The sequence below is a fragment of the Drosophila virilis genome, chromosome 2, assembly GCF_030788295.1.
Source record: "Drosophila virilis strain 15010-1051.87 chromosome 2, Dvir_AGI_RSII-ME, whole genome shotgun sequence".
NCBI classification, from domain to species: Eukaryota; Metazoa; Arthropoda; class Insecta; order Diptera; family Drosophilidae; genus Drosophila; species Drosophila virilis.
This window is the reverse complement of record NC_091544.1, coordinates 20980517-21000899: the sequence shown is the minus strand read 5'-3', so window position 1 is coordinate 21000899 and position 20383 is coordinate 20980517. Positions and strand designations below refer to the sequence as shown.

At 40.7% G+C, this 20383-nt stretch overlaps 6 protein-coding genes across 9 annotated transcripts; 3 read left to right on the top strand and 3 right to left on the bottom strand.

Annotated features, from left to right (window-relative positions):
• The first annotated feature begins 107 nt into the window (after positions 1–107).
• On the top strand, positions 108–1153 carry P5cr (Pyrroline 5-carboyxlate reductase). The gene is made up of 2 exons (XM_002053199.4): positions 108–927; positions 988–1153. Exons 1-2 carry the CDS (start codon positions 149–151, stop codon positions 1049–1051), a joined length of 843 nt encoding a protein of 280 aa, XP_002053235.1. The 5' UTR covers positions 108–148; the 3' UTR covers positions 1052–1153.
• On the bottom strand, positions 1147–2262 carry Prp18 (pre-mRNA processing factor 18). The gene has a single exon (XM_002053200.4). It carries the CDS (start codon positions 2183–2185, stop codon positions 1169–1171), a length of 1017 nt encoding a protein of 338 aa, XP_002053236.1. The 5' UTR covers positions 2186–2262; the 3' UTR covers positions 1147–1168.
• A 93-nt stretch (positions 2263–2355) lies between these two features.
• Positions 2356–3355, top strand: LOC6631182 (coiled-coil domain-containing protein 124). Its single transcript, XM_002053201.4, has 2 exons — positions 2356–2923; positions 2996–3355. Exons 1-2 carry the CDS (start codon positions 2466–2468, stop codon positions 3180–3182), a joined length of 645 nt encoding a protein of 214 aa, XP_002053237.1. The 5' UTR covers positions 2356–2465; the 3' UTR covers positions 3183–3355.
• Positions 3356–4060: 705 nt separating this feature from the next.
• LOC6631183 (mucin-3A) lies at positions 4061–14286 on the top strand. Of its 3 annotated transcripts, none has more exons than XM_070207357.1 (3): positions 4061–4151; positions 9361–11600; positions 11674–14286. In XM_070207357.1, the coding sequence occupies exons 2-3, from the start codon at positions 9381–9383 to the stop codon at positions 13741–13743; spliced, it is 4290 nt and encodes a 1429-aa protein (XP_070063458.1). In that variant the 5' UTR covers positions 4061–4151; positions 9361–9380; the 3' UTR covers positions 13744–14286. The 3 variants fall into 3 exon arrangements, with proteins under 3 accessions (XP_070063458.1, XP_070063457.1, XP_002053238.1); XM_070207356.1 differs by having other exon boundaries at positions 4080–4342; XM_002053202.3 differs by having other exon boundaries at positions 4080–4462; positions 11674–14285.
• A 395-nt stretch (positions 14287–14681) lies between these two features.
• Positions 14682–17827, bottom strand: Atac3 (Ada2a-containing complex component 3). Of its 2 annotated transcripts, XM_015171737.3 has the most exons (11): positions 17513–17827; positions 17304–17459; positions 17047–17244; positions 16773–16985; positions 16623–16643; positions 16397–16514; positions 16263–16343; positions 15918–16204; positions 15700–15785; positions 15574–15643; positions 14682–15516 (listed from the first exon to the last, which is right to left on the bottom strand). In XM_015171737.3, exons 1-11 carry the CDS (start codon positions 17642–17644, stop codon positions 15043–15045), a joined length of 1836 nt encoding a protein of 611 aa, XP_015027223.1. In that variant the 5' UTR covers positions 17645–17827; the 3' UTR covers positions 14682–15042. The 2 variants fall into 2 exon arrangements, with proteins under 2 accessions (XP_015027223.1, XP_002053239.1); XM_002053203.4 differs by lacking the exon at positions 16623–16643 and having other exon boundaries at positions 17513–17821.
• A 275-nt stretch (positions 17828–18102) lies between these two features.
• LOC6631185 (rho guanine nucleotide exchange factor 4) lies at positions 18103–20347 on the bottom strand. Its single transcript, XM_002053204.4, has 4 exons — positions 19750–20347; positions 19533–19695; positions 19363–19469; positions 18103–19292 (listed from the first exon to the last, which is right to left on the bottom strand). The coding sequence occupies exons 1-4, from the start codon at positions 19959–19961 to the stop codon at positions 18191–18193; spliced, it is 1584 nt and encodes a 527-aa protein (XP_002053240.1). The 5' UTR covers positions 19962–20347; the 3' UTR covers positions 18103–18190.
• Positions 20348–20383: the final 36 nt, after the last annotated feature.

The following is a 20383-nucleotide window of genomic DNA, read 5'->3' as shown; positions in this document are numbered from 1 at the left end:
ACACACTTATTTACTATTTAGTATGTACATATGTATCTTCATTTTCAATGTATGCACTATTGTATTTTTCCTTTACCGAGGCATGGTCACACATTTATACAAATAACAATCGATAAGTCAATTTTTCTTGCTTCTGCAAACCGGCGAGATGGCAAAGTTAGATGAGCGTATTGGATTTATTGGAGGCGGAAATATGGCATTTTCGATTGGTTCCGGCCTTATTCGCGGTGGAATTGTTAAGGCCAGCCAGGTGATGGTGTCGGGACCGCATATTGAAAATCTGTCCCGCTGGCGTGAACTAGGCGCAACTACAACCGATGACAACAACGATGTCTTGGAGCACACAGATATTATTTTCATCTGCGTAAAGCCACATATGCTGGGGCCTTGTGCAGCACAACTTAAATACAAACACGTTCCGTCGGCAAAGGACGCAAACAAACTGTTCGTCTCAGTTTTAGCAGGCACAACCCTACAAACGCTAGAGGAGACATTTGCATTCATAGGAATGTCGGGCCTAAAGATGATACGAACAATGCCCAATACCTCCATGCAGGTAGGAGAGGGATGCACTGTTTATACTGGCAATGCGCATGTCGCACACCAGGATCTAGAAAAAGTTCATTTAATGCTAAACTCATTGGGTTTGGCGCAACAAGTACCAGAGCCAATGATCGACGCAGTCACTGGCGTGACCGGCTGCGGACCAGCTTTTGTTTATACCATTATTGAGTCTCTTGCCGATGGTGCAGTGAAACAGGGAGTACCACGGCAGATGGCATTACAATTTGCTGCACAGACATTACTAGGCGCCGCCAAGACGGTGCTTTTGACCGGCAAGCATCCAGCTGTCCTGCGCGATGAGGTCTGTTCACCTGGTGGTTCAACTATTGTCGGTGTACACGAGCTGGAAAAGGGAAACCTCAGGTAGAGAGCACACAAATCAAAATCCGAGAAAAACCAATTAGATAGCATTTTCTTTTGCAGAGCTACGATTATCAATGCCGTGGAGAAGTCTTCATTACGCTCAGCTGAGCTGGGCAAAAAGTAAAGTGTCCCAAACCATTGAGTGTGTCCCTCTACAGGTAAACCTCCCTAGGCATACATGACAAACAGTTCCATTTAAATATACTAAAGGCGGTGATATAATCAACTCATGTACATATATTTATTCACGATCCTTTTTGCTAACATACTCGACACATTTGGAAGGATCGGTTGGAAAGTATTCCTGGCATTTGGTCATCAACCGCTTCAGTCCCTGTATATACTTTCGCTGTGTTTCGTCGTTCATAACATGAGCGACGTTTTTTGAGAAAATCTTTTCGCGTCCCGTTCTGGCATGTATGCCCACCATGGTAACTCCAATTGGCCATGGAGCATTGCCTATGGCCATTTCCAAATAGGCATCACTTGCTGATATGTAATTGCGATTCAGCAAATGCTTACATATGTCCCGTAAGCTGTCAAGAATGTCTTCGGGCAATGTGTGATGCTTCAGTTTACGAAATAATGGCTTCACATACTCCTTCGTCTGTGTGTAAATGACTCGAGTCATTTTCACTTTCGTCGACATTTTCTCATGTTTGGTGTAGCTGGCGATCTGTGCGTTCCACAACTTTAGAAGAAAGGTTAAAAGGGTTATGATGACGTCCATGTCATAGTCTTTGTTTCGTCCCATTTTTTGAGCCATCGCCTGAATGCTCTCCCAGGAAATGGATTCATCTAGCTCCGTGAAGTCTGATTTCTTATCCTCCTTGGCTGTGGGTGTGTTGGCGAACATTTCCTGCAGATATGCTGCATCCACCTGCTCCATTGCTTCCTGGAAATCGTTGCGGAAGCCGCGGTTAGCTTCGGGCTGTGAAATCTCGCAAATTCGTAATCTATCGAATGCTTCCGGCTCAGTCTCGCCAAATAATAGCACAGGTTCGCCGCGCTCCCGTAGTCGACGTATAACTTCAAGGCGAGGTAAAATATTCTGTCCATCAGCTACAAAACTGTATGCGCCCTCAGCCCTTGGTTCCACAACTTGCTCTTGTTTCTTGTAGCCCACTTTTTGTAGTACTTCCTCGGTGTCTTTAGCACTGAGGTCGCCGCGGCGAAAGAACTTTTTCTTATCATCCACTAATTGCTTTTCCTCAAGTAACTTGCGTTTCCGAGCGATTTCTGCTTTTAATATCTCCATTGCTATTTATTTACAACGAGCAAACTATAAATAAAATTACAACTAAAAGGTATGACCATCAGTCAAAGATTTTGGTAATTGAAATGAATTTAAGTATCGGTGTGACCGTTTGTTGAATGAAAATATTAAAAAATACTAAAAACAACAATGAAGCCCTGGTTACCATATGTTATCAAAATTTTATCATTGTTCAGAAAGATAGTGGATTGTAAAATCAAATAGACATAGTGTAACGCGGTTATACTGCTTTTGTAAACAATTAATTAGTAAAGTACATAAAATGCCTAAGAAGATGGGAATGAACTCAAAAGCAGTAGAGGCTCGTGACCGCAAGGATGCCAACAAGAAGGCCATCCAAGAACGCAAAGCAAAGGAAGCCGAAGACCGCTTGTGGCACGACGATGACAAGAATCTTGCCAAAAAACAACAGCGTCGTGAAGAAGAAGAGAAAAAACGGGCTGAAGCTGCGCGTCGTAAGGCGGAATCCAAAGCTTTGTTGGATCAGGAACTTAGCTCAATAAACACCCAACGCAAGCAGCCGCTGGCTAAAATCAATCGCCAACAGATAATAGAAGAGCTGGAAAAGAAACAACGTGTTATGGACGCAATCAATGAAGCCAACAAGCCCTTGGCCCCTCGTGTCGTACTACAGCACAACACCATTGAGGAGAATCTGAACAGATCTCTAGCTGATGCCAATGTTGCCACAAATGTTGACCAGGCCCTGGCAGTGCTTAGGTAAGTGCAACAAATGAATTCAATTCTTTTTGTTTTGTTTAACAAATGGCAAATACAATTATCTATTTTTAGTGTCAAAGACAATGATGACGACAAGCATCCAGAAAAACGTATGAGAGCGGCCTATAAAACATTTGAAGCCAATAATCTTCAACGCATTAAAGCTGAAAATCCTTCATTGCGTATGTCTCAGTGGAAGCAACTTTTGATGAAGGAATGGAACAAGTCTCCGGAAAATCCGTTTAATCAGGCTTGTTGAAAGACCGCAGCCTGTCATTTAGATTGTGAATTTATTGTACTATTTTGTTCAGTTTTTGACTGCCTAGCAGAAAAGCCCATCAATTGAAAAATGTAAAATAACTATTTAGTTTATGCTTAAAATTTAATTTTAGAATGCAAAAATAAATTTGCCAGCCATATTTATTATTCAGATATTACTATTGTCATATCGTTTATACGAGCACATACACCCTATTTCATTAGCAGAAATTTTAAGCCCTCAATGATGGTGCCATTTACTGTCAAATTACTTACATTACGGTTGTGCAACGAACGGGCAATGGTAATAAGCTGATGGCACCTAAATATGTGTGTACCATCTACTTTAATGTGTAATAATGGCAAATATAATTGACGATCGCTTTTCTTTGCCCATTAAATTGTTAATGTTTTGTTTGCTCGGCTTTTTTAACTCTGGTCTAGTTCCGGTTACGTTGGTTTGAGTAGCTATGAATAAGATATGAATGTGTTTATAACATAACCATTAAATTTCCGCTTTCACTATAATCAGACCTACACAAAGGATATGCATATTCGGTTCATCATGATCTTTGAGGATGAAACAATTATACAAGAAAATTGTTTTTTTTTTTAACATAAAAGTTAAGGAAATATAAAAAGTTGTAATTATATTTGCATGCAATTGTAATGAGACATTAATTTTAAAGTTTTTTATTCAAATTTCTTAATGAGAAGTTTAAAAACGTTTTACCAACCGCTGCTCGGTCAAATGTTTCACAACTTAAGTCCACATATCAAGTTAACAGCAACAGCTTTAACAGCCTCTGTTAAGAGGGCAGCTGGTGTACAGCTCATTGAGCCATTCATTTGGCTGTGCTTTCTTTTTTAATAAAATTTCTTTAGACGCATCGGTGCTTCATTCTTCATTCAGTGCGAGACCGTTAACAGTAACAGACGCGTCGTCCAACCATAGAGTCATTAAATACGTGTAAGAGAAATGTAAAACTTGAAACCAATACAATATTAAAATTTGTTCGACGTATGAGTGTGTCGAGCTCGAGTTCAACTAAAAAAAAAAACAGAAAAGAAAATTTTCAGGCGGCAGAGACGAAAGATAGAAAGACGTGGTTGGAAAATAAATTGAATTTTGTATGCCGTCGACATCGGAAATCGCAAACGGTAATTGTGCCCTCTCGCTCTCCAGTGGATTTAAGCGTTCGGTCATCGCAGGTGTACCGCAAGAGGATTTTCTACGAAATAAACTTACCGAAAGGATTGCCAGCAGTTTTTAAGCATAAAGTGAGAACTTTATACATAAATCGATTAGTGAAATCAACATGACCAAAAATATTGGGCTCATATGAAAATGGCTTGAACAGTTTCATCTAATTAGTATTCCGCATACCACGCCTAGAACGCATTTTGTGAAAGAATGCCAAAATTAAACGCAAATTACTCAAATTACACTCCGATTTTACTGTGCGGCATATTGTCCAAGTTTTTGTCGGCAGTCTTTCGTTTCATTCCGTGCCCATTTAACTGTCTGCCTTTGTTGTTCTTCATAGTTAAAGTGGAACTTATTAATCTAGAGCTTTTATATGTTAGTTGACATTGTTTTTGTACCATTTCTTTGGCCTTAATACATGTTCCACTAGTTGGTCGGGTTAGTGCTATATATTTTTTTTTTTTTTGTTTTTTGTCAACTTTTCTGCTCGCATTGACCTTAAATGTGCAACGTTTTTCCCAACTTTTACTTATGTTTAATTAACGCGTATGCAGTTTAATTTGTATATATTTGCACCTAATGCGAAATGTCTTCAATTCATGTATAAGTCCTAAGCAAAATCCCAGATGATTGCGTGATTTGTGTTTCTATGGTTATACAACACAAAATTATGCAGATGTAGTTGTATGCACGCGAAAGACGTTGCATATTACTCTGGTACACACATTCTTAAAGTAAACAAACTATTATTTGCCTTTAAAACTAGATTATTAGATCGCAGGCTGAGGCATTGCCGCAAGCCGTAACTAGCTGCAATTGAAGCAAAGCAAAACGCATCTGTATCAATTCAGTCAGCCAAGTTATGTAGGTTTTGCCCAGTTATGTGCCACAAAGTCAAGTGACCATAAACAAGCTACGTAAGTACCAACAAGTCCAGCAAGCGCTGAGCCAAATTTCCTGATAGAAATCTGGGCAAATGAACACATACAGTTCTGAATGTTTTTTAGGCTAACTCGAGGTGCTTTAATTCAATTTAACCTGCATGGATAATGGGCATATGGAAAATGGCGAACTCTTATTGGGTGTAGTTTGTATAGTGTGTCTGGCATTCTGATTGGGTTTTTGCTTAAATAGTTTTGTCCACTCTTTCCCTTGATCTTGTAGTTTGCATTGTGGTAGCTTTGATTGGCCAACTAATTACTGCTAGCTTAAAGTTTCTTTATGAGACAATTTCACATTTCTTTTGAATGTGGTTTTTTCTGGAATAAAAACATAATATATTAGCTTATTTCTTATAGCCAGCTTGTCATTTGTCCATTTGATTTATGGCATAATGCAATTGTGAATTTTAGATTTTAAGGCTCCTTTGACTAAAATAACATTTAGGTTTTCGATGACTCTCAGATTTTTCTTGCTATTAATAGACATTTGAAATGATTCACAGCAGTTTCCCAAGCCAAATTTTAAAATTTCAAGCAACGAGGCGAAACCTGCTTTTAAACAACCACAACGACAATACATAAAAAAAATCATATACATACATACATATATTTGTGTGAGTGTGTGTATTTCTGCAAGTGTATGTCTTTATGTAAATTTGAATGACTGAGACCGATTACGCACCTTAAAAAGTGAAAATTTTGGCATTCTTTTTTTTTGTTTTGTATTTTGCTTTCTGTTTTTATGAGATTTGATGGCAAAATAATGAAAAAATCGGTTTTAAAATTCTCATAGTTAAATCCTTTGTTTTCTGAATCGATCAAATTAACATAATTTGATTATGTAGCACAAAAATGTTAGCAATACTTAAAAAAAAATGCATTAACAATAGTTATTGCCAGTTACAACTGGAATTGAGATATTTGCTACGCAAACATCATAAAAATACTCAGAGACTCGGCCAGGCCCAGGTCTGTACAACTGTCCACATTCCATTCTCGAAGGTAAAGCAGAAGAAGAAGAACTAACAGCAACAGTGGAGGCAGGCATTGGCCATCTCCAGTACTTGGTCTTAACGGGGTCAGCTTTTTAGTGCTTAGACGGGGTTTGTTTTGGCCGGGGTTTAGTTGTCTGGCGTTAATTCAAAATAAAATAAAAAATATATGTCTATGAAGAACAAAATAAATTTCACTGATTTTCATTAAATTGTTACGGGTCTTACGACTTCGGCTTTGCCACTTAGTTTTGGCTACTCTGCTATATATAAAAATTGTTAGGGTTTTTTTTTTCTTTCTTTGTATTTGTGGTTAAAGTTGAGCATAAAGTCGTCTGCGTGTGCGCACCGCGTCAGAAGTTGAGCGAGAAATTTTGACTGTCAAAAGTGAAAGTTGCAGCTGCAGCCAATGCCGTTGAAAGAAATGTAGAAAAGCGGTAGCTGGGGCCCCGCCTGATGAATCAACTCACAAGCGGCAGTTTAAAGTTGAGGCTTGCGAAGCGCCAAGGTTTCTTCAAGCTGTGATGTTTTTTGTTGCTTAGCAATCGCTTTAGTCTCAACATTTTCGTAATTATGTTTTGTGTTTTACATTTTGCTGCTGGAATATTATATGATTATTCTCATTAACAAATTGGGTTCGTTTTCTCCGTTTATTATCAACAAATAAATTCCCATGTTTGCGCTCAGTTCAAATGCCATTCAGATGCATCTGCGGTCAATAATTATTATACAAATTTAACATATTTTCGGCAATGCATGAAAAATGGGTCAAATACGAACAGTTCATCGAACTTTTGGCCAGTAGAGAGCGAGCAATGCCAAGGCGAGCCATAACTCTTTTTCAATATTTAAATTTAATTAAATTAGCACTTTCTACACGTTTCCCCTGCAACGGCTGGCCATATAATTTGTCGCTGCTTCATATTGAATAATAATTTCAAACAATTAGCACAGTGACCCAAATGCGTACATTAAAGCATAATGCGTAAATAAGTAAAAATGTACATTTTGGCTCTCAGTGACATTACATACATTTCATCATAATATCATATTCATACATCAAATTGCAGTTAAAGAATGCGATTAACACACAAGCACTCAAGTTTGTGTCTTAAGTTTTTCGTTTTGCACCCTATAACTGACAAAATGCACTGGTCTTGAGGAATGCATTATTGACAGGTTTTTCGTGTTTTTTAACATTTGGCTTCATTTCTTGCTCCGTTGATATCTTGTTATCCTGTGTACCCAAAAATGATTTAAAGGGTATCAACAAATATTTGTGCACATAAATGTTTAGAGAGCATGATGTATTTCTTGATTTGTGTGAACATAGACCTGTTTGCGCTGTGTGCTGCTAAGCATTTATTACTGCAACAGACCAGTAAAAACTAATACTTAAGGTCACAATTTACTTGCGGTTATGGAAAAGTTACCGTATTTACAGTAAAAGAAGTATGATGTGATCAAATAGAAATATCTCTGGTCAGATAGTTCTAGTTCTAGTTGAATATGAACAGATGACTAATTTAGATCTGCTCATAGGGTATTTTCCTGTCGAATAATTTCAACTATATCGTTCTTTCCTGTTCTTACCGAGCATGGCAGGTTGTCGTCGACGGCATTATCGATGGTGCGTATCACATATTGTAAAGTAAACAAGTTTCCTAAAATATGACCCATTTACCCAGTTAACCAGTGTTCTGATCTGCGATATTGAGAAGCAAATGCAAATAGCTTCTTTAGTTATCTTCGTGTTTGATTGTAGAAATACTCGCATAAAACGCAATTACTGCAAGACATGGTCTTTGAGAATAATTGACAATTCGTTTGACAATTTAAATGAAAGTTGATCGGTATCTCCACGCACCACTTGCACTCGCTGAAAGCGGCTATAAAACTAGTCCCAGCTTAATGGGCATGCAGAGCGGTTGTGGTAATGTGTTGGCGTTGACAATTGTCTTGCCACAATTGTTTCTTGGCTTTTGCGAGCAAATCTCTGCTAACTTCCACAATTTAACTAGTAGAAGGAATATTACTTTCGCCTGTCTACTAAGAAATAGCAGCTAGGATCTCGCTTTTTTAAGACTCTAAGGCTACTCTGTATTTTGTGATTCTAGCAGGAATGCTGGATGTTGTCAACCATTTCTTAAAAGAACACACCTGTATATCAGCCGGGTTCCAAGCATTAAGTATATAGCTGAGTCGAAATAAATGGCCGAAATCCTTTTAAAATGTATGAATACAACAATGTATACAAGGATTTCTTTTATCTATTTGACGAAATCAGCTAAAATCGAATATTCCAAAACAAATTGTATAATGATAGTCGGACACAAAAGAAAACCGTAATATACTTACATATACTATATTAAAATGTGTACTTATCTTATACTTATCAAACTGTAAGATTTACTTGCATTGATGAGAATGGCATAGAAAGGCGATCTTTTTCAATTTTGCAGCGTGGCGGGAGATAAACACACATACATGCATACATACTGAGATTCAGAAAAGTAATGTTAATTGGGTCTGCATTTGGTACAAAAGTGAATTACAATAATAATAATAATAACATTACATTTGCCCAGCTGAAGTATACCCTAGCTTAGCATTTTCATGGCTGCAGAGTATTATAACGCGTATGAACCAGCCGAAGCAGCGTCTATTTGAACAATTTTCACTTTTTCTTTTATTTGCTGATTGTTCGTTTGTTTGTTGGTTTTTGTGAAAACCAAGCATGACAGTCGCTCCGCAAGAGTGGAAGTGCCATTACTAAATTTGGTGAGCTCTAGTTGAATTGAAGTCGGCATCATAAGAGGTGGCATAATCTTAAGTTGTTTAGTCAGGCGAGAGTGTTTATTAATTCTATTTATAAATATGTTTAAACGAGTTTATGGCTTATCAGCATGGGAACACAATAGTATAAAATTGAGCCAAATTTTGCGAGCTAAGTTTAATGTGAAACTCTTGCTGACATTTTTGCTACATCATCCCTAATGAATGATAGTATTAACATATTTCAAATGTCTTCACTTGCAGCTATTAAAACCAACAGCAATATGAGAGCCAGATGTTGGATCGTTGGGCTACTCGTGCTTGTATGCAAAATAAGTCAAAACAAGGTAATCGCATCGGACCAAACATCCTCTGCCCTGTTGCCATTGGAGGCACGCAGTGCTGATCTTTCTGCCGAGGAGGATGTTATTTCCAGCAGTTATGTGCTACCGAATCAGATCTTTAATGATGGCAAACCATATTACCCGCGGCAAGATCCGATTTCGGGTCAGTTGGATTTCTCTGCTAAGAAACCTGCTGGTATTGAGCCAGAGGTAAACGAAGTACTTAACTCTAAAGAGAAAATTGTGCTGAACGGTATCTCCACTCCGAACATTCACGACTTTCTCAATCTACCAGTCAAGTACTCCTCATCAAAGTTCGTATACCCGTTGGTCTCTAGCTCGTATGCCAATTTAAAGTATCAGGGCAGCAATAAGAACTACATAACTAACAAGAAACCAACCACGGTGGTAGCGCCTGTAACACCGATGGCGCCCAAATACCACAGCGAGAATTATTTCACGGTGTCATCAACCAAACTTATGCCCGTCGCACCCACCGAATCGAGCTCAACATCTACAGTAGCATCCACGTCAAGTCGCCCAACAAATCCAACTGTGTCCTCCACCTTGGCTACAACAACTCGCCCTCCAACGACGACAGCAAGACGAACAACCACAACACGTCGACCTGTGCCCATATCCGTAACGACAACGAGTCAGCCAGTACGATCGAGTACCACACGGAAGAAGTTCTTCCCAACAAAAAAACAGTATGCGCAAAGTACAACCACAACAAGCAGCCCAAATACGACGGATAACATATTGGAGCAACAACTGCCCAAACAGCAGCCCAAGCCAACACAAACTAGCAGCGCTGTCACATTTACCACCCATCATCCAACGCCGCAGGCCGACATATTTCCCACTGAGCCAACGACTAGCGCCAAAATGTATTCATCCCCCAGCGTGCGACCACTTCTGGTCAGCTCAACCACGCCGCAAGCAATGACACCGATTGTTGACAGCACGAAAATTCCAAATCTTGACCCGGCGGATGTCTACCATACATTGGGCCAGAAAAATAACAAGGCCCAGCAGCAGCCAACGATGACTTTAAGTGACATTTTTAACAATCTAGCTGAGGAGGAGGTAGCAGTTGCCAATAATTACCAGCAGAATCAAGGCTTTGATTCTCAGGGTAATCTTATAGAGCCAATCGCACCATCCCAGCCGTCGCCATTTGCAATGCAGCCGCAGCAGTCACAGCCGCCCACGATCCAGAACCAGAAACCATACTCTACCGACCACAAACTAATATCAGCTGGACCGGAAAGCGACAACAATCAGTATGTTTCGTACCAGGTTCAGCAGCCAAATGTTATGCAGTACCGTCCCATACCCGGACAGATCAACAACGTGGTCATCTCTCCTGGGCAGCAGTCGGCATCCTTTGTGCTTGGCAGTCAGCAGCAAGTGAGTCATCCCAGTATTGTGAAGAGCGAGGGACAGTTTTCCGTGGATACTGGTAGTGTACAATATGGTCAGGTTATCAACGAGGAGATAGCCAACATTAAGCGTCCAATGCCTTCCAATCAACACCAACAACAGTTTCCATCGGCACAACAGCCAACTCCTCCAAGCATCTATCAACAAAGGCCCAACTATCATTCCAATACTAAATTTCAACCGAACACTAACGTCGCGCCTGTTGCTGCTCCTGAGACTCCTCTGACAGGAAACGCAGCTGGCCCCGCTGGCTATCAAGAGCTACCGCCAGAGGCACCCACTCCATATCAGCAACTGCCGTTGATTGGCTCAAATTTGGGTCTGAAGAAACAACCCGCCAAAGTAGCTGCGGATACCTTTTCCACGGCTTTGGCTACCCCACCGAAAAATCAACCAGTGCACTCGACAATGTCCACATCAGCCCAAGTTCAGCCGGTAGCCACTAGCCATGACACTAAGGAGCTATTAGTCTCCACCAATATTCGGTTCCCGTCTAACCAAGATGATTCACTTAATATGCCTCCTGCTGGCGTTGCACCTGGTCCACCAATCTCTCCACATATCAATGGTCATGCACAGCCACTGAGTCTACAGCAGATACAAAATGCCAATCCGGTGGTCTTTCCGAAGATCAGCGACGAGGAAGCTACTGGCTCAGATGTTCAAATTCAACAGCACGAAGTAGTCAATATCAAACAGCACCAGCAACAATTGGTAATCTTAAAACTTAAAACTTGCCTTGGCTACCTTAACTATGTACTTACATTTAGTTCCTTTCATTTTGCAGACATTCCCCACACAACAGCTGAGCCAAAATGAACAGCCCTCCCAAGAGATGGTGCCACCACCCCGATATGCTCCGTTGCATCACGCTCAGGTGCAACGCCCAAACGATTCACCTTCAGCGCCCTTCTACAAAGAGTTCGATCGCAAGTCTCAGTCTCAACCTCAGGCGGGCCCACGTCCCAATGGAAACCTGCCCAACATTCTACCCCAGTTCCGGCCCAACGCAAAAATCTCGATTGGCCATCCGTCAAACTTGAAGCAGGAGCCCGGAAATATACGTCTACCCACGCAAGGAATGAGAGCGCCCTACAATCCTTCCACTGCACCACAGTTCTCGAATAGACGTCAGCCCATGCAACAGCCACAATTGCAGAATCGTTATCCCTTAAACCGCATCTCTGAATATAGCGCCGTTAATAGACGCGTCTATCGACTGCCACCCAATGGCGGTCAAAGAATGCCTCAGTTGCGGGATCGCATGTATTCTCGTCGACCCAACGGTCCGTTGCGTGCGATCGATGGCTACTACCCAGTCGAGCGACACGCGCCGATTACTCCGCAGCCATCTAAGCTGAATGGTGGCGATCTAGACGATTACGAGGAGGAAGATCTGGTAATAAATGATCCACCTCAGACACCCAACAAGGATATCCAGAATACGAACGAATCCAAACTGGAAGCAGTCGTCACGCTGCAAATGCTGCAGTCACAAAAGAAACCTCTGAACGGTGACGACACTGGAGCCGGTGAAATACAAGTAACAGCCGAACATAACCCGCAAGAAGCCTTGGCCACCAAAGTAATCGAGCATACGTCTCATCCAAAGTCTAAATTAGCGAGTCAAAGTGAAAATGAGGCAGTTGCCAGCGAAAACAGAGACTCGATGTTACTTCCTGAATCGGCGGCATTGACTGCCGTTGAGTATCAGAATACACCTTTCTCGGTGATTCGCGAACAGCCCCAGGAGCCCATCTTGAAGAACAAAAAGCCTCAGTCCCTTCAGCAGCAGGCAAAAATACAGCCTCTACACAAGCAAAAGTTCCCATATCCGATTGAAAAGCCGGATCCGTCATACACTGAGCTGCAACCCGCTCTACATGTCCCGGGTGTGCTCGTGGCGCCACGAATTATAACGGCCGCTCTCAATACCGGAACAGAAGCTCCCATTGCGATTGCATATACCCCAACAGAGCCGAGCTCTTACCCACGTGGCGATCTTACGAAACGGGAACAACAAATTTTGAACGCCAAATATGAAATGCGGCCTGAAACACAGACCGAGGAAATACTAGGGAATGATTTTGATTTACGTGGCCACAATTTCGAGAAGGACTTTATGGCACCCTTTTACCCAAGCGTTAGTTTAGGAGGGGCAAGCACTGGCGTCACAAGTAATCCCACGCTGAGCAACTGGAAGATTGTTTCATCTGCCTCTGAACAAAAACTGTACGAAAAGAATAGCATAAGTCGGGCCGATATTGAGATTGCGGCAGATAAGAAGCAATTACAACCTGGCAATACGACCAATTCTTCTACTGAAAATCATTCTGAACTGGACAGTTTCCAGCCGCAATTACAGGGAGGTTTCAAGCCAATTTTCCCAGCTGATTACGTGCATTCGGAACAGAAGGACACAAATTCGTACGGCGAAAAGGTGCAATCCAGTGAAGATAATAACATGCCCATCGCACTTGCGCTGGTCGGATCACAGACAACACCCCCACAGACTATAAGTAGTAGTCCTACGCCTTCTGGTAGCAGCACCACAATTCCCAGCACAACAACAACAACAACAACAACAACAACACCAACAACGCTTGTGCCCGACAATACAAAAACATCAACAACGGAAATTGATAAGAAGGGAGAGACAACTACGAAATCGCCTGTGAATCAAAGTGGGCCGACGATCAAAAAGAAGTCCACCTTTGAAACGAGTCTAGCTGCTCTGCTTTTCGGTGATGATGACGAGCTGGGAGATGGAGCACGCAAATCCTTTGGTAACGAAAAAGCATCAGTTAGGCCTATTAATGTGGCTCGCATGGGACCGCGAAGTCTTGTGCTTAGCTAAGTGGTAATGGAATATCTGACTTCGCTTAGCAGAATTATAGTTTGTAATATTTATTAAAATAAAAAAAAAAAAATGTATAAAGCTTGTGAGCGAATACTGTCAAATTGCGTAACTACAGCTCAACTTTAGTTGTAAGCTCACACCATGCTAGACGCTAGCCACCAATGAACTTGCACTTAAGACTTTTGCGAGTCTGATTCGAAAAATACCCGTTTTCGTATTGGACTCCCGAATCGTCGCTATCAAATTACACGCATGTATTCAAATCTACGTAGAAACCTCTTAAATGCATGCCTAAATACATATACCGAGACGCATACATATTTATTATACTTATATCTGTAATAATAAACAATATGCATATATTTTTAAAAATTAAACAGAAATGAAAATGTTAATGTGAACTTTCATCGCAATGGGTACGGATCTTGCAGATTGTTAAAGCCTTTTTAACTTTTATAAATTCAAGTGCAATTATTCGCTAACACAACTATGAGTTAATGTACATGAGTGACAAAATGTGTGTCATGTTTCTATAACTTAATAAACATGAGCATACAAGAAAATGTTAAATAAATTTCATTTCGAATAATACGTTATTAATCTCTTGATGTACATTTAACATACGATATTTATGTAGGACTATCGTCAATACGGAGTAACTTTCATCCTGTCATCACGAAGCGTTACACAATAGTCCATAACTGTAAAAACAAATGTATATTAAATAATTTGTCATCGATAGTTCACAACTATCGTTACTTAATTTTACCATGATCTATCGGTATCATTTATAAGCATAAAGTATCGATACTATCGCTTTGTTGAAAAGGTTGCGCATTTTGGAAGTGTATTCAGAGCATACCAATTATTAAAAGTGACGTCACTTTTCGTAAAAGCTTAAAGTTTCGCATATTCAATCCGCAGCATTTCTTCCATTCGTTCAGCTCTATTTTGTATCAAGACTTTATTAAATGTAAAATGAACATATATATATGTACATATAATAAAATCGATATAATTAAAGCACTTAATAAATGCGTGCACCTTGTTCAACATTTTTATATATGTAACATAAAAACTTGAACATATGTTTTTCTCTTACTTACATATATGTGTATCTACAGCTTACCTCAATATATTCTTATTAGTTTGTGTCTCTATTTAGTATTGTAGAACAAATTGTGTAGGGGCAGTCAAAATAGAAAATGTTTTTTTTTTTCTTAAAGTGAAACTTAACTATGTTTACTATCGTAATGTTAATCATATTTACAAAGTAGATAATAAACTAAACCTTCACTAAATGTTAACATATTTCATTTCTGCATCAGAATCACGAATCAACATCAGTTGTTCCAATCGTTCGATTCGTAAAAGCATATCCTCCTTTTCCTTCTGCACCACATCCATACGACGTCGTAGCTCTTCATTATGTCGCCGCAGCTCGTGCAGCTGCCGACCAATTTCTGACGATGTCGCCAATGGCATCACGTTGGGGCCCTTCGTTGTATTGAATTCATTGCCTGTGCGTAAATTCGAACGCATGGGTGCAGTGGCTGAAGGCTTAATAGCAGCTCCATTGTTGGTGGCTCCGACAGCAGTTCCGGCTGCTAAGGAGGGGCGCAGTTGAATGGTTTGTACGGTGCCTACTTGCCCACGCAGTGTGCTCGTCGCTGCGGGATTGTGTGTAACCGTTGAGGCTATCACTTCGTTCAGCAACTGCTGCTGCTCATCAATAGCACCGCTGTCAATAGGTCTGGATGGTAATTTCAGCTAAATATAAAAACATCTGTTATGAAATATATTGTCAATAGAAATATGACAACTCACCTGACGAGACTGTAACTGTCGCATGTTAACCAATTTGGTACCATCGGCAAGTTGGCGTACCACTCCAGAGCTACACAATAATATATTAATGTAAATATAATCATTAAGGAACACACAAAAACTTACCTCGCTAAGGTTGCAGGTATTTTCTGTAGAGATTTTGGCTGATCGCAAAGTTTCTTGAAGTCTGTCAACGATATAATTCTTATGTTCTGTAAATAGAAGAACATGAAAAATTGTATTTATACATTAATAAAAAATTACTTTTCGAAATAAAACCGTGTCACCTATATAAATCTTTTAAGGAATGCAAGAGTGAGAACAGAAAACTTTATATTATTAACCTTGTTTTTTGTAACACCACCTGCTGGACTAGCTGACGATGAGTCCTTTTGCTTGATGACATTCATCCGAATTTTCTGAGGAGATGAATTTTGAATAGCTTGATTTGTACTGGGATGCAAACTGATTGCGTTGTTCCTTAAGTTATTGTTAATAGATCCGTTTGTACTTTGTTTAACATTTGAACCACGGTTCGTTTCATGCAGCAGCATACGTCCGCCCTCTGAGAGCACCAGCTGTCGACCATTTCGAAGCGCAGTGTTTAGCATCTTTTTCGACGCTTCGTCGTCTAGAATATCGATCAATTTACGAAAAGATATACTTGCTTGGATTAGAAAATATACTACCTATTTGATTGTCTTGCATCATGTCTGCAATACCATGCGTCTTAAGCATATTTAAAGCAGAATTTCCCAGCATGTTAGTGTCTATTAGAAGAAATATTATTTTTACTTGTTATATTAGGGAAAGAAATACTTACGGCCGCGTAACGTCTCTAAAACATCCATCTTGTCCTCGACCGACATGTCGGCGTCGTCAAGACTTCGTATTGACTTAGACTCATCCATAATAGAATTAACTGCATCGCTGGTTTCTTTCTAGAAATTATGGAAAAATGTTTTTGGACAGAATTTTATAATTTGAAAAATGAAGATGACATAGTTGTGATACGATTAACATTGTTTATGTTATAATATGTCACATACTTTTATACAGCGCATCTTTTGCTATGGTTTGCAGTCGGGAATAATAAGACAAAATGAAATGGACATTTTATTTCGATTCTACCTTGGTTGATTTTTAAGGTATATAAAATCACTGGCTTATTGACAAAAGTGAGTCGACAAGGTACTTACCTCTGTCTCCTCGTTGAATTTGCGGTTAGCCTGAGACTGGCGAGCAGCTTCCAGCTCCGCCAAAATATCTGCCTGTTCAGTTAGCACGGCCAAGGCGATGGGGGTTTTGCCAAATTTGGAGACTAGTGTTACGTCTGCCTGACTTTTAAGCAGCATGCGAACAATACTCTTGTGCCTTTTTTCCACAGCCCAGTGCAGCGGTGTCATGCGAAGCTGTGCAACAAGAATAACTCAGTTCAAAAGCTAGTCCAGGCCGTAATTAGCTGGCTCTCACCATATCACGTGCATTCACGGCACACCTCAGCGCCAGAAATAGGCTTACAATTCGCTCGTGTCCGAAATAGCAAGCTAAATGGAGTGGCGTTCGGTCCACTTTTGTCTTTGCCTCCATGTTAATGCCGCCTTGCAAGAGAATTTCGCAGATTTCCAGCTGATTGTTCATCGCAGCGAAGTGAAGCGCCGACATACCCAGCTGAAATTGAAATGTTGCAGTTACATTTATATTATTATAGTATTATGTTTTTGACTCACCCAGTCTGATGAAAACGGAGCGCCATGAGCAAGCGCAGTCTTTACGCCAGGAACATCGCTGTCTCGAGCACATTGTAAGAGTTGCTTTCCCAAATCAACGACTGTTGTTGGCCCGGGCGCGTTGCCCTTCTTTAATAGAAGCTCACCCTCGGTGCGCTACGGTGTTTATTTAATAGTTGGAAAACTTTAGAATATGCTTTATTACTTACAATTTTATATTTTTTTAGTAAATTATTGGATAGCTGCTGGTTGACGGATTGCGCCTCCATTGCCACACTGCCATCAGCGCGCAATGTGGCCACAACTTTGCTGTTTCCCGTGGCTCCAACAGCGCTGTGCATTTTAGCTAGCAAACACACTTTCAACAACACATGCGACGTTTAAATAACATTACAAGTTGTCAATATTTTTGATAAAGTACAATAAATGCTAACAATTTATATTGATCATCTGTATTAGGTGCGAGAGTGGGAGAATACGATCATCCATTTGTTGATCTTCTATCGATATGAATATCGATGTTAACAGCGTCCTCTATTTTTAGCAGTGTTCTCTGGCTACTGTATATTGGCACCCTCTTACTTAACATAGCGTCCTTCACTTACTTGGTACTCCGCTACCGATAATCATAAAAAGTATCGATATATTCCAATATCAACTCTTCAGATATTTAATTACAGCAATGTTAACGATTGATAGTCATGTTAAAAGTTAGACAGAGCGAAGCACTTGTTAGCAGACCTGTTTCGCGACTATGGGCTTTCTGTTGTTCGATATGTTAACGACAAATAACGGCATTTTTTTGCATTTTCTACATACCGGCAAAGCCATATATTTAGCGATTAGTATTTTATTTGATTGTAAATAATAATGAATAAAGAGATTAATCAAGCAAACGAGCTGCCAGTCTCATTTTGCGCGGAAGCAGCCTGTACGCTTTCGCTTGTTGTTGGTTTTGAATCTGCTTCAAAATCTGGCCTGTGAGGAGGTAACGGATTCGCCGTTCCATTGAAGCTTTTCAACTTGCGGAACCAGTTGTTTAGACGGCGAAGGCTCAGCGACCAGGCTGAAGTTGATATAAGCATCTGCCCAGACCCATGGCTGGTACTGGCAATATTATCGTTCCACTGTGCGCAAGAGCGATAGGTTGACTTGACCGTGAACTCCGCTCCTGAATTGTCACCACTGGAGGATAAGCTGCCCATTGTGTGTTCACAGTCTTGTAGCTCGTAGTCCGATTGGTCAGAGAAATCACCCGACCGTTCCTCATCGAAGTCATTAAACTCTAATCCTGTCATCTCGGAAACGTCCAGACTCTTGCCACAAAACTGTCGCTCCATGGCAAGCGCATTGAGAAATACATGTTTACGAATGGCAGAGCGAAAGCTAAAGTCGTACCACTTCTCCCGTGACTGGCAATAGAAGCGTAGCATATTCTTGACCGTGGGACCAAACATGTTTCCATCCTGCATGTTCACGATGCGACAGCGATCCAAAAAGATGCGTCCCCTATAGATGAACTGGCTACGCTTGATGATATCCCGTTTACAGTATATCAGCTGGTTATCAAATAGAAACAAGGTGCAACTGCTGTTCCAAATGTTCTGCTTTTGCCGCATGGCGTCCCCCTGTAAAAAGAAACGTGTGCTGTGCAGCTTCAGTGGAGGTCCCTTAAAGCTCTGGAAACTACCCTGAAGCCTTGCAAGAATCTCGCTTTGGCGTCTACCCTCGTTTACAGCTTCAGTTACGCCACGCATCTTCTTAAGCGCCATTTTAACTGTGGAGTGCGTATCAGGAATATCAAACTGGAGCACATCAATATGTTCATAGTCTAAAATATCAGTTTGGACACCAAGCTTATTCCCGTTATTCTTCAAAGCAGTCCTAAGCAGTTCGTTGAGGTGCAAAGGATAGCGACAGATGCGCTGCACTGGCGCTAGCAGATGCGCAGATAGCGGTAGTTTGGCCAGGTTATCGGATTCGCGGCAGCTTTGAAATTTATTGATTAATAATGGATTAATGGATTTTGTAGCTCAAATTGAACTGGGCACAAACTCACTTCTCCAGAATTGTGCGAGCTTCCGTGATGCGTTCGTAGGGTTCGAGCTCGACAAGAGCACGCGAATAATCATTGCAGTATGCTGAATAGCATAGAAATCCTTTATGCTAGTTGCAGGAATTTCACTTATATAGAAAGTAACTACTTATTATTTAACGGCACACACTCACCATCTTTAGAAACACCTTCGATATTTGATTCTGCTCAATGCCTTGGCGCAAAGCTTCCAAAAACATTCGCTGAAATTTGTATATGGCCGTTATATTTGAAAATATTAGCCTTATGCTGCTGGCAGAGAAGATGTCTAGGCGTTTGCTCATGGCAGGCAAATAGCTTGAGATAGAAGTGGAATGGTTATTTGCTTGGAGACTACAACTGGTGACTCACCCGTTGCAAACGGCTGACAGTAGCTTCACGTAATTGATTTCCGTTTCAAGCAACTCACGTATAGCAGCGTGCCGTAATGCATCGAACTTGTCCTGTTGGCAGGACGAATGGGCCAAAGATAGAGATGACTCGATGACTTTGGGTGTGATGTTTTCCTGATTCTTCATTGTCGTGGTAGTGTTGGTGTTGTTCAATTCTCTTGGGATCACCATGTTCACACTGACCTAAGACAATCTATAAGCAATACTCATACAAGCTTTAACAAATTTCAGAATTGGGATCTATAAGACTAGCATGCTCCCTTCCAACGCATCCAGGTCTCCAGGTTCCCAATTGCTTTGACAATGTCTCGTTTGAAGTTTCCCGCTTCAAGTCCAGCTCTTGCGGATCAGCCACTTTAAGGCTGTGCAGCACTTCCGCATAAATGGGATAACAGCTGGTTGTTATAGGGTAAGTTCATGTGCATCAGTTACGCATGTCTCGTCGATAGCCAATTAATGCGATTATACGCACAATTTGTTAGGAATTTGCTGCTATATTACATAATTTTACCCAGGAATTTAGACAGATTTTGAAAAGCGTTTTCTAAAAATGTAATTTTCAACAGAGTTTCTGTTTCTTTAAGTTACGACTT